The sequence below is a fragment of the Talpa occidentalis genome, unplaced genomic scaffold (assembly GCF_014898055.3).
Source record: "Talpa occidentalis isolate TD23 unplaced genomic scaffold, MPIMG_talOcc4v2.1 talOcc4.4, whole genome shotgun sequence".
In the NCBI taxonomy this organism is placed as follows: Eukaryota; Metazoa; Chordata; class Mammalia; order Eulipotyphla; family Talpidae; genus Talpa; species Talpa occidentalis.
The window spans coordinates 35,927,701-35,941,543 of NW_023604295.1; the positions used below are offsets into that span (position 1 = coordinate 35,927,701).

Below are 13,843 nucleotides of genomic sequence, written 5' to 3' on the forward strand. Positions count from 1 at the left end.
ATCAGGGAGGTGTGCAAGTCACTTCATACCTGAATTCTTGACATTTGACTGGAATAGTTTCTTATTAGACAGTGTTTGTTTTCATGGGGCCCCCAAGGCATTTAACAGTTTCTTTGAGTAAGTCTGGGCTGCCTACGGGGATTTTATCCTGAGACATCCACTGGCTTAACTCAAGTTTCCTTCAAAATATGTAGCTAAATACAGCTGTTCAGCTAATGGCTTGGAGGTTCTTTGCAGAGCAAATGGAATGTTATTTACTAACATTGCTTGTGGCGTGTTAGCACTTTTGTGTCGTGCCAAGTGCTGATGGGTCCAGCCTGAAAGCACTGGGACTGAGCTGCTGGTGGTGGTGGTGCTCTGGTGATGGCCAGGGGCGGGGTGGGGGGGTGCGCATGGCATGGGAGAACTCCAGGGGACTTTCAGAATTCTTTTAACTTAACTCTTTCTTCCTCTTTTCTCTAATTCCTAGTGGGCAAGTCTTGGGCCGACGCTGTTTCGAGGCCCGGATCTGTGCTTGCCCAGGGAGAGACAGAAAAGCGGATGAAGACAGCATCAGAAAGCAGCAAGTCTCGGACAGCACAAAGAATGGTGATGGTACGAAGCGCCGTAAGTAGCTGTAGTGGCCCAACGGGCTTGGGTTGAGTCAAGATACGGGGCTAGAGAGTATTTGAGAAGCTGCTTAATCAGACCGAAGTGTGTCAGAGAAAGTGTATGACTTGCAGCCCTAGAGCAGCAGTGGGAAGGGCAGTCGCCTTGATGTTCTCCAGGTACACACTCCAGCCTTATACAAGGGAATCATCATTTTGAGAATCTGATAGCCCAGTAGTAGCCAAAATGTGTGGGGCTGGCTCCCAGACCAGTAGCATCAGCATGGTCCAAAACCAGGTAGAAATGCAAATTCTCAGTTCCCAGTTTAGCTGAGGCAGAATTCTTGGGGTGAGGCCCTACGACCTTTATGAAGCTAGTTTGAGAGGCTAGTTTGTCTATTAATATCAGTTTTCCTTTCTGCTATTCTGAGCATGAAGGCTCACAATAGCACCTTCCTACCTCATGAGTCTGTGGGAATCATGAGGATTAAGAATGCTTTTCATAACACACCGTCTGAGCAGTATATTGATCCGGGTTTCATTGAACCTTGATGTGTATGACCCTCTGGGGTACTCAGTCACCTCATCGACAGGGAGCCTAATGATTTGGGTCTGTTACTTTTGTACTTCTTTTTGAAAAGCAGTGAATGCATGTTTTTAAATGAAATATTTCATGGGATCCACAGTGCAAGATAGATTAAGGAGAAATTGTTCCTGGTGTAGGGACAGGCACTGAGGGCAGTCTGTGGTCCCATTCTCTACTTGGAAACCCCCTTTGCCATGAGGTATATCCCCACAGAGGGCTCCCTCCCCAAGTAACAAAGAGTAGGAAACACCATATATGATCCATATATGCTTCTAACTGTGACAATTGATTCTAGAAGGTGGCTTGCCAAAGCCTGATATCATTACAAATATTTTAACCAATCACAATGTAATTTACTTATTCAGAAAGTTTTTAATATTATTCTGATTAATGACCATAAGAAACAAAAATTGTATTACTTTTTACAGAACAAAATATTTTGACAACTAGTAACCATTAACATTAACTTCTAGCTTCTTAGCATGATTTTCTTTTCCTGTTGTTCTTTCTCTGATTACTCTTCAAAAATATTTATTATTATGTATAAATAATTATGCTTCCACCCTAATTTTACTCAAGTCTGACTGATGGCATTTTCTTATACCAGTTATCTACAAATGAGTGACTTTCAATAAAAACAGATTCTCTTAATTTTGGTAGGAGATTATCTCTGTACCCTGAATCCTGGGCATAATTTCTAATAGTGAAAACCTTAGGAACTTATGAGCTAATTCACTCATCTTTCCAAAGAGAAAACTGAGGACCTGAAAAGTGAGAATATGTGCCAGAAGTTGTATGATCTTTGTACTAAAGTGAGATGGGAGGACACACAAGACTGCATGCATTACCAAGACAACCTCCACAATGCACATTTACTTCCTGGGAAGATAAATGATCTGAAAAATAAAACACAAAACCAATTTATCTTCCTTCCCTTAACAGCTGTTCACAGACCCAAGCAGCAAGGCACAGGGAATCCTGCAGTACTACTGAAGCCAAAGGCAATTTCCCGGTGTCCCCAATTTCTTTGTTTCACATGTTCTGCCTCACCCTACCCCCACCTCATTATTATGAGGTTAACACTTACTAGAAAAGCTAGCACTGCCCAATAAGTGGATGCTTAGAACTAGAAACTCTGATCTCCCAGGTTTCACTACAGCTACTTTCTGTTTAATAAATGCGTTCTTGCTTCAGAAATGTTTCCAGTATGAAACTTGTGTTTTTCCTCCATCAGCTTTTCGCCAGAACACACATGGCATCCAGATGACATCCATCAAGAAACGAAGATCCCCCGATGATGAACTGTTATATTTACCAGTGAGTTTCCATTGGGCACTCATGACTGTTTCATTTTTACCTTCACTTTTACTCTTTTGTCATCTTCTGATTATCTGTGACAATAAGGAAAGGAGTGATGGTGGCCACTGAGATAAAACAGAGAAAATATGCATTTTTAAAAAAATTAGGAAATTCTCCCTTCCCTCCAGAGTTTTAGGATAAATTAGGAGTATGGGCTCTTCTACTTACTGCTCAACCAGACCTATCCTCTTAATAGTATTATACTTACCCAAACATTTAAAATTAACTTCCATTCCATTATTTAAGAGTGACAAGATTATCCGAAACTATCTGGCTGGTTCAATTTGGAACTAAAATCTGTCAGAAAGACTTCACAACATTGATACCATTATAGAGAGATGACTCTGATTTCTTTTTAGACAGTACTATAAAAAAGCCAAGCATGGCAGAAACCTCAATTATATATGAATGGCCAGAAGACTGGGCCCAATTACGCTGTAAGGAGATCATTCATTCCCGCAGGGGGCTTTGGCCTCTTTTGGTCAATAGGGTGCCCTTTTTCAGACCACTGTTGCAGTTCCTTGAATTCTTACTATTCTGAGGTCTTTGCCATCTAGACTGGCACTAAAGTGAAGTAATCAGTATAGTCCTTGAGTACAGTCCTTGAATATGCCACCTAACTTAACCCGTGAGACAGTCAAGCAAAGCCAGGAGATTTGGAGATTTGACTGGGACTTTCCACCTGAGACTAAATCTAAAGCAATTCAGCAGGTTTGTGTAAGCCATACCTGTTTCTCTGCCTTTGCTGAGCCCTCATCCTCAGGGAAATGGATTTTTTGCTGGTAAAACAATCAATGACTTAGTAACATTCTCAGTCTCATTTCTCAGTCTACATATGGAACCAACTTTTGAAGTTTAAGTTGAAATTTTCCCCATGTATTAAATATTCTAGAAAACCTGATATTTTTTCATGCCAAAATAGAAATCACCTGAAAGTTAATTTTTTTAAGGAATTTCTTTTCCATTAATGAAATCCATGTGATTAATTACATCTTACATTGAATGAAAAATTAGTTAAATTAAAGCTTGGGAACAAAAAAAAACTCTATTAATTTAACAGGAATTTTGTTTGTATTTGTTGAGTGGCAAATATGCTGGACATTTAGAAATAAGTAGGATAGAGTCCTTAATGTCAAAGAACCTGCCTTTTAGTGAGCAAACAGTTGAAACAATAAAGCAAATGCGGGCCTCCCCTGGTGGCGCAGGCGCTTGAGCGCAGCGCTGTGAAGCTGCCCACAGCCTCTGCAGCGCTAGTTCAATCCCAGCCAGCCAGCGAGGGTCCCACATGGTGCGACAGACCTTTCTTGTCTTGCCTGCTGCTCCCCTCAGCAGTGTATTTCAGTCAGTCTGCCTGTTATATTCCCCACTCTGTCTCTGGTGAATCCTCTCACCCTCCCGCTAATCTGGCCTGTACCCCGGTTCTTGTATAAATAATAAATAAATAAATCTTTAAAAAAAAAAAAAGCAAATGCTTCAACAGAGCCAGGAGTGAAGTTGTGGGAGCACAAAAGACAGACAGAAGACTCCATCTGGAAGACTGAGGTTAGAACAAGCTTCTCAGAACCAATAGTAAGGCTGGAGTGAGTAGGAGTGAATCCAACAAAAAGTAGAGAAAATCTTCCAATTTCTGAATTTTGACAAATTCTGCTTCTCATGTTCAGGAATGGGACTGGCACAAGACCTCAATGGGCATTCACTCCCTATCCGGTCCCTTGCCTCACTCTAGTCCTGGCCCTGCTGATACTTTTTAAAGCATTTTAGAGGCTCTCTAAAGAGAGAAGCACATTTTAGCCCAGCAGAAACTTTTGTCCTTCCAGCAGTAGTTATAGTAATTTTCATTATTTGTTATAGTTTCATTTTCTAAAGTCATTTGAATGCTATTCTAGTGAATACTGAATCATTGCTCCTAGGGGGACTGCAGGATTCAGTTCCTACCTCTTTTCACAATATTTTCAGCACCTGATCAGTGTATAATCTTGTTTTATGTGTATTTCTACCTATGAATACTTTATTTAATAGACACTGTTGATTCATTAAAATTGAACTCAAAACCAATAGCACTATAACTGAGCGAAGCTTATCTAACACAGGTGTTTTCTCTGTCAGGTACTTCACAACCTTCTTGTACTTAGGAACACAGAATACATTCAGGGACCATTTTAAACAGAAAATTCACCACCAAAAAGTACAGAAATGTAAAAATATGAGAGAACTAGAGAGAACAAGAAAAAGGACACTTGTTCACCATATGACAGCACAATGGAAGGCAGTGCATCACATTGCTCAGCCTCTGCTGGAAACAGGTGTGGTGGACTCAGATTTTCCAGCGTTCAACACATGTCTGCAATGACCAAAAATGCCACTGGGGTTGTTTTTAATGTTATAAATCAATGTTAGCAAGTTGATGAATTTGCCAATATGGAATCCATGAATAATGAGGACCGACTATCCTGATAGTTCTACAAATCTTCATCATTCCTTCTCTTTCCTCCTGCTCTCTTTCATAGGTGAGGGGTCGGGAGACCTATGAAATGCTGTTGAAAATCAAGGAGTCCCTGGAGCTCATGCAGTATCTTCCTCAGCACACGATTGAGACATACAGACAACAGCAGCAACAGCAGCACCAGCACTTACTCCAGAAACAGTGAGTGTGTTATTTTAGGACTTTGAAGTGTGACAATTTATATGGGCTAGCAATAGGGGGATTGGTGGGTGATGTTGGAGATAAGGTGGTGAGACTGAAGAACATGATAGGTCCAGATGAGCTAGTGTGGGGCCCTTTTTCAGTTTCAACAAAAACCTGCCTTTTAAGAAGTTGCTTCTACTTTCTGAAATTGAATCCAAATCATTTCAGGTGAATTCAAAGAGACTCATACTAACAGCTCTCTTTTATATACCCTTGATCTAAGCATTTTGAGTACATACACTATACTAGTAATAATGTGAATATTTAGAAAGGTTTGATCTTCCCTTATCCCATTAGATTGCCTCATACTCTTTTGGCATGTATACCTGATCCACTTTGGGGAAAACCATTGTAGTTAGGGATAGCATATATATAAAGTGACCTCTGTGAGTGCTGTGTTAAGAAGCATTTTGAAACCTAGTGCATGTTCATTGGGAAAATCGATGGGTGTAAAAGGGGCAAAGTGGCATCACATTGCCAAATTTTAACATCCCTATTCTAGGTTGTCTTCCTGCTCTACATTTTTACATAAATTGGGCCAGATTTTGTAACCATATTGGAATATACTCAACCTATTTATATGTTAATTTTTATCTTGACTCTTGTATCTTTGATGATGTTGATTGTTTTATGACTAACCAGAATACTATAGTTCTTTTGAAAGGAAGGGAAGTTGGTGAATCAAGTTTGTTTATACTTATCCTTCTATGGTTACTAAAAATCACTTGTCATTAAGATATCTTGTCTGTACTGAAGATATTGACAGAATCTATAGATCAATGTAAAATGTATCCATTTGGGCCCATTTGAATAATTTAAATGTTTGATTTTACTCTTTAGGCAAAGTGAGATTAAACCAAAACCATCTTGTCTAAGGCAAATATTGTCTTTATAATTGAAATGCAAATGAACAATAGGTAATGGTTCTTTTCTAATTACACTTTAGCTACTAAACTGTGGTAGCTATAGAACATACGATAAAGGATAAAGAGAGCATGTTATGTTTTTTTATAATCAACATAAATACAGTTGAGGTCACCAGACTCTCTTGCTGATACCTTGAAGGGATCCCTGTGCATCCATTGACTGCAGGGTATATGTAGGGTTGGCAGCAGCAGGTTAGATAAAAAGCAGCTCTCTCTTTAAAGGCCATTAAAAAGATGAACATTTAAGACCCCTTTCTGCCTGAAAAGGATCTCACCATTTACTTCTAGCATGAATGAGTTACAAATCATATTATAAGGTTTTATAGGGAAGGCTGAGTAGAAAGTTCAATCTAGAAGTTCCTGGAAGACACAAAGTATTCCAAAAGAGAATTTAGAACCCAAATTACATGCAGAATTCCAACTGCCAATCCTTTAGATTCTTTAGGATAGCAGATGGAAATATATGTTAATATATTCAAGTGTAAACTGATATAGTCCTTATAAATCAGACAATGGTGATCAAAGAAACACACCGCTAGTATTATTTACAGACCCAGAGGGGGTAAGTGCTTTCCCCTGGATATACATAGGATAGTGTTAAGAAACATCACAAATTGTGTCCTATTCACACTGGAAATATTTGTTTTCAGCCAAAAGACATCAGAAGTGTGTTCCTATATCTCCGAATCACAATGTCGTAAGCCAATTTTACCTGAATTGAAAAAAATAAGATAAGGACTTCCGAAGAATTACACAGTAGCATATCATGCTGAAATAGTTGCTCTGTGATTTTCTTCCCTGTTTCTTTTGACTATTAGGCCAAATTGATACTTATTAAAGACTGTGACTTAATAGATCTGACTACCTAGCAATGCCAGTCAGCAAACTCTTTTTTTCTGTAAAGTACTGATAATAAATATTTTAGGTTTTCTGCTTCATATGGTTTCTTGTAGCTACTCATTTCTGCCACTGGAGTCAAAACTAATCCATAGATATGTAGTGAGTGAGAGTGGAGCAGAGAGACATTTAAGAACTTAGTTCTAACCTCTTCTTTACCTGTCTACCTACCTACCTGCCTACCTATCTGTCTATCTATATATGATAAAGTAGAGAGGTATTAAAAGGTTTTAGGAAACTCTCAAGTGATTTTAAGTTGACATTTCTAAATAAATGCCCAGCCTAATAAAAAGATGCCCGTCTTAAACAGAGATCTCTTTTATCACATATCCATCTAGACATAAAATGTAGTTAGCAGTGCAATCCTATCATCAACTAAGACTGAACTGGTTGGCTTGATTCACATAGCATAGTTTTGCTGAAGTTCTTTACATTAAAGTATTAAGGATAGAGATGAGAAAGATAGGATTCCAGCCATTCCATAGTTTAAGATTTCTTGATGAATTCTTAACTAGAACACCTTCTGAAAGTTTAAGAGTGTTCTGGAAAGTTATTCTCAGTGTCATACATGTTAGTAGAACAATTTTAAACAGTTTCTCTAAGTTATACAATAAAGGGAATAATTTAGTCACATGGTTTTAGAGATATATAAGCTAGAAGAATCAATTACAGTCAGTCAGGGACATAAGCTACTTATGTTTGTTTACATGGCGAATGTGAGAATACAGAATCCTGTATTTCTTCATGATGTTATCCAGTGCTATGTCTAAGTGGCTGACTCTAAAAGGATATTATTTTGCATTTCATATTTCATAAAACAATCTAGCTCATCAAAGAAAACTTCCATCTTTAAATGGTTAACCTTAAAAAACACAAAATATTTAGATGCTTTTTTTTTTTTTTCACTTTGCTGCATGTGTGGCCACCAATATATTGTGTGGAATTAGTAACTTATGGTTCTCTGGGGTGTCCATCTAAAAGTATCACTGCATGTTTTTGAATTGTTATCCTACAGTATATAAGAACTAACTTCAGCTGTAATAACTGTGCATGGAAATCTTAGGTTGCAAATTGCAGTCTTTACATACTATGGACATTTGGTCTAATTATGCCATTGTTACAGTTTATATGTATGGGTCTCCAATGATTGATAGACATATATATAAATCTAGTTGCTGTATTCTTTGGCTGAGTTTTTTCCAGCTCTTTTATTTTCATGCAAATCTCTAAGAAAAAACTTGAATGTCTAGTCAAAGATAAATGGGAATCTAATTCTGTAGCAATCATTTGAAAAGAATAAATCAGCTTAAAAATGCCTATAATAGTCTGTGATTTCCTTTCTAAAAACATAATACCAATTTTATACTGGTAAGGAATCAATTTTGTACTTCCCTTATAGTAGAGGGAAAATTAGTGGGTAGGGAATTTTATTCTACAAGGTAGTAATAAAATACTTATATACTTCTATTGATTAATTACTTCTATTGATTTTCCACTTTGTGTTTTTTCTCTGCTTGCTTTTCATTTGTGCATGGTTTTCCTTTTTAAAAAAATCCTTCACAATTACCTTCATGATCATAGATTTTTTTGGAGGATAAATATTACACCAAGTTTTTATGAATTAAATTGTTATAGATGTAAGAAGGCTTTACACCATTTATGATAAAATTTGATTTTAGTTCATTTACACACATTAAAAGAAACATGGGGGTAATGTTAATAGAAGCCAGAATCTAAGGTGAAGACAAATTGAACCCTTTCTTAACACTATGCTTTGTGCCTTCATATTTTAAAGAACAGTTAAGTCTTTTTTTTTTTTTGTATAACATTTTATTTTTTTTTCCCCCAGTGCTTCCATCTGTAGATTTTTTTTTAATTAATAAATTTTATTTTTATATTCCCCATACAATTGCTTAAGACAGCTTTGCAGAGCCACTTGAGACCTATTTAGGAATCTTCTGACTTGTGTGTTTTAGACCAGTGCTACTTCTTTTTCATTTTTTTCTATAGCTTATCCTATTTGTTGGCTTCCATCCTGATCTCAGACCAACATCACTTTGTTAAAATTTTACTTAGCATAGTTCTGACTTTCCTCTGGAAATTATTTTTATGTTTATACAAGATGATTTCACTTTAATTTTAATGGCAATATGTGACATTCTTAGTATTTGCCTCTATGATCACTTGATGAGTGTGGTTCAATAGTATTGCAGGGCTGAGAATACTGACGTAGAGTGGGTCTTCACAGCATTAGTTCTAGCCTCTTCTTACCATAAGTAGGAAAACTGAGACTCAATGAACTATACCTTTGTTTTCATATTCAGATCATAATAAAGCTAAAGTGAGATGTATATTTGGAAGACACAGCTCTTTGCAATGTTCTGGTCTGCCTCGTTAGTTAAGGAAGTTGTAACAATAAAACTAAAGCAAGAATCTATTCCTTTTTTTTTTTTTCTGTTTCTGCATTAGATGGTTATTTTTTCTTGTGATTCAAGGGTAAATCCTATTTAAACTCACTTCCCTATGATTTTCTTCAATATTACTGTTTTTTTCCCCAGATTCATGTATCTAAGGGAGAAGCAAGCAGTATTTCCAGGATTACCAATGTAGGGAGAAAGCAGAAGGTGCAAGTCTCTATATTACTGATAGATATGATTAATGCTCAATTTCTAGGTTTGACTTAGGAGTACACATTTCCAGAATATGTGTTTGAAATTGCCAGTTCCATAGTCAAATAGTAATTGGCAATTTTATGTAATGCAATCTTATAGTCCATAGAACTGCACTAGGTTCTAAAGGTTATGCAATCTATTTTTGAACTTTACAGCTATGTCACTAAGTTGTCAGGAAAGAGATTTATTACCTCTGAATTGATAATGAAGAAAAATACCAGATGAATTAAAATCAGATCTTAAATCACTTTTCTAAATTCTTATATCTCATTCATTGTAGAACTGATCTCATTTCTAGGTCTTGAAATTTGAACCACTATGGTCCATACCTCTTAGTCAAAACTAAAACTTGGTTTCTGCCTATTATCTCATTCATTTCTTGCTCCAAGAGAAGTCACAAAATGCAATATTCAAACAAGAAGTCAAAGCTAATGTCTTTAGTTTGGCAGTACCACTTCTTGCAGGTGAGATGGTTTACTGAATCTGAGCCTTCAACTAGTAATTTTTTTTTTTTTTTCCTTTGCAAGGAATAGCCAGAGTGATTTGAAAGCCATCTGGGAAACAATTCCCGAACAGTTCATGGGATACACAACCTTTAACAAAATAAAAGGATTTGTTTCTGGCATCCATGTGGCATAAATGACATTAATTATGTAAAAGTTGCTTTCATAGGTTTGATATGTGCACTTATAGGCCAAGTTTGTGACTAAAGGGATTAAGATATTTATCCATCTCAATCTAAGCACATACAAAATGCTCATTAATAGTTCTTTGCAAATGCATGATGACGCAGCCCCCAGTCTGATAAGAATCATATTTCTTCATACTTCATAGTTAGGTTTGACAAGAATAGTAATGAGGCATGATAATTAGGCAGATGACATTTTACAAAAGATTAAACTTAATTCTTGTCTCTGCATTCTCTTTTTCCATTTATCGAGTTCAGAATGCCAAGCACTATGCTAACCACCTTAACCTACCTTGTCTCAGTAGTGCTCAACAGAATCACTTGTGGAACTTGTTAAAAATATATGTGCCTGGCCCCAGTCTGGTCTCTGAAGGGATCCAGGACAAAAAGCATTTTGTTTTAATTCCACAAGTGATTCTAATATGTCTGTTTAACTACAACTGGCTTATTTCACTTTTTTTCCTTCATAAAAATCTTGAAAAAACATCATTTCTGAATAATTTTAAAGGCAGATTAAAAAGGAAAGATCAAAAATAGCTTTTCAGGCATTTTATTCTTTCTATGCTATGATCATGAAGGTAGGAGAATATCTCTGTATTCAATTAATTTGAATGTATGAAGTGCTAAGCCTTCATCTTTTCTTTTTTCTGGTTCCTCTCTGCAGTCTCTTTTCAGCCTGCTTCAGGAATGAGCTTGTGGAGCCCCGGAGAGAAACTCCAAAACAATCTGACGTCTTCCTTAGACATTCCAACCCCTCCAACCGATCGGTGTACCCCTAGAGTCCCACCTCTGTGTTTGGAGTGGGTGTCTGTCGTGTTTCCATGTGTGTGTGTCTGTGTGTGGGTACCCAGCCCTCCTAAGCAGGACTTGAAGGCGCTTTGGCTAGGAGACCCAGCTGCTCAAAGGCACACAGCCATTAGTGAGAACATATTTTGAAGGGACTCAAAACTTTTCAAGAAAGGATATTTCTGCAGATTCTGTATCCTTAGACCTAGTGGTGATCAGTCAGGAACGCTGTGTTTGTCTGTGAACTTTGGCATTGTTTCTTGGAAGGGAGAGTCTCAGGTTGGGAAGAGGGACATGTACATGTCCATGGGAACTCTTCTGTGTTACCTTCTGTTGTGTTTCTAAATCTCATAAAGAAGCTTTTGAGCAGGTCTCAAATTTAAGATGTCTTTTTAAGAAAAGGAGAAAAAAGTTATTGTCTGTGCATAAATTGTAAATGACTGAGGGACTCAGTCAGGCCCTTTTAATGCTGGTCATGCAATAATATTGCAAATAATAACAAACTAAGGTGTTAAGTGTACTGCTGGGCAGAGATGTGATTATTACCCCAAGTAGCCAATGTGGGGATGTTCTTTTCTTCTTTTTGCAAACTTGCATTATTAGTGTCTTCCCCTCATATGTGGGTAGAAGGTTCATTAAACATTTGGTCAGATACTGTCACTGCCACCATATGTCAGCATCTGATATGATAGCCTTCCTTGCCCATGGAAACCCTAGAGACCTATTCCCAAACTTGTTTAGACCCCAAGGCAAGTAAAGCCTATTTTGTCATTTACAAGAAGTTAAAGCCAGCCTAATTATTTGGTCAAGGGTAAAAACCATGTATTGAATATACTCAATAAATATAATGCTTCCCTTCCTGAAATGGAGTTAAAAGATCCTCTCACCAATCATTGATTTATTTGTTTGATTGGAGCTCCTATTGCTGAGTCATCCTATAAAAGCAGCCATAAGGCTGACACAGCTCAAACTCCTTTGTCCAGTGATGTCCTAGCACATACGTCTTAAACACTCTTGCCTAACAATGAGAGATAGACAGCTTTCTTTTTTTGGGTTCAAAAAGTTTTGAGAATCTATATCTTTCCCTTAAAAAAAACTTATTTTGATATAATAGCATATAGACTTTAAAAATCACCAGGTCACCAGCCCTTTATTCTGTGTCCCCACAAAAATGATTTCTTGTTATTGATGCTGTTGCTTTATGGATGTGTGATTTTAATTTTCAATAAACTTTTGCATCTTGGTTTATCTTGCAGTTTCTCTTTTCTGTCTCTATTGCTTTTTTTTTATTCCTTAAATACTAGAAGTTTTTATTTCAATGCTTAAAATATGATGTGTAAGTTTAAAGAACAATAATAATAGGACATTCACATTGGCTCTGTCTACATTTTTGTCAGTATTTGGTGTTTTTATTTAAGAAAATCTGTACCAAGGTCATCAGTATGCAAATTAAATTTCAATGCCTACACTAACTTGAAAATGTATTTTAGTCCTGTACATGTTTAATTTCATCATAGGAAACCAGGCAAACTAGCAATATTTGTTCACATCTCTGAGCAAGTCTTGAATTATATCTTATATTGCCACATTTACTAAAAGGAATTTAAATGAAATCCAAATTTATAAGTAATTTGACTTTAGTGACATAAGCATTAGCAAATATTCTTCCAGAAATCTATACAGGAAAATATGTCCAGAAATAATTACAGTATGTTCTGATCTTTGAATAAATGTTTTTTTAACGTTTCAAAAGCAAGTATTTGAAATTAAAATAATTTACCTAATAGCTTAGAAAAATCCTTAAGAAAAAAACATTTTTACTTTTACATTTGAGGTAAAAGTGTGTTAGTAAAGGGCCTACCCTGGTGGTGCAGCAGTTGAGCGCTGGGCTGCGAGGCTGCCCACAGCCTCTGCAGCGCCAGTTCGTTCCCCGGCCGCCAGCGAGGGTCCCACAAAAAAAAAAAAAAAAAAAAGGTGTGTTAGTAAAACCAGAGCATCCCATTACATTGGCAAAGTGTTTTCACTCACTCTTGCCATTTTTAATCATAAATCTCTGTAAAAATTTCATGAATTTATTCAGTTTTTTAACATTTGCTTTTCATGATTTTTTCCTTTTACACTCTTTTATGTTAAGTTTTTCTATTTTTACAGTGTCTTTTTTTATAAGTGCACATATTTGAACTGATGGAAATTATTTTACAATTATGTTTGATCTATCTAGAGAATTAATGCTGCCTTTTGTCTTTAAAAGCAAGATTCCCCAGGAAGGTTACAATCCAGGCAGTCCTGGGCAGAATTTGGAGAAGGAACAGTTTTGTTTCAGATGTGCCATGAATTTCCCCATTTTACACTTTTCTCATCCAGTGATATCTTGTTCTAGTCCCAATACCCCCCACTCAGTTCTTGCACTCCAGAAGTTAGCTGAAACAGATGTACTCAGAGGTATTCCCAGATTCTAATAGGGAGTTGCTTTTTAATTGACAATAGCAGCTTTAAGGCAAAAGAAGTAATATTTTCATGGGATATTAGGCATCTCCAGCAAGGTAGAGAAAATGTCTTAGAGATTTTGACTTTCTAGCAAATAGATAGTTAAAAGACTTGGATTCAGGAAACCCATTTCTAATCCTCTATGACCTAAAGATCATTACTCTGGAAT

At 36.7% G+C, this 13,843-nt stretch overlaps 1 protein-coding gene across 4 annotated transcripts in view; it reads left to right on the forward strand.

Moving 5' to 3' along the window:
* Nucleotides 1-13,843, forward strand: part of TP63 (tumor protein p63) — a 276,044-nt gene that overhangs the window by 225,783 nt on the left and 36,418 nt on the right. For 2 of the 4 annotated variants that reach the window (XM_054700436.1, XM_054700437.1), the window contains 3 exons: nucleotides 470-606; nucleotides 2,408-2,490; nucleotides 5,040-5,176. In XM_054700436.1, the coding sequence (XP_054556411.1) occupies nucleotides 470-606; nucleotides 2,408-2,490; nucleotides 5,040-5,176 (357 nt within the window). Of the gene's footprint in view, nucleotides 1-469; nucleotides 607-2,407; nucleotides 2,491-5,039; nucleotides 5,177-11,065; nucleotides 11,622-13,843 lie in introns of those variants that run through there. The other 2 variants (XM_054700439.1, XM_054700438.1) reach the window with 2 other exon arrangements.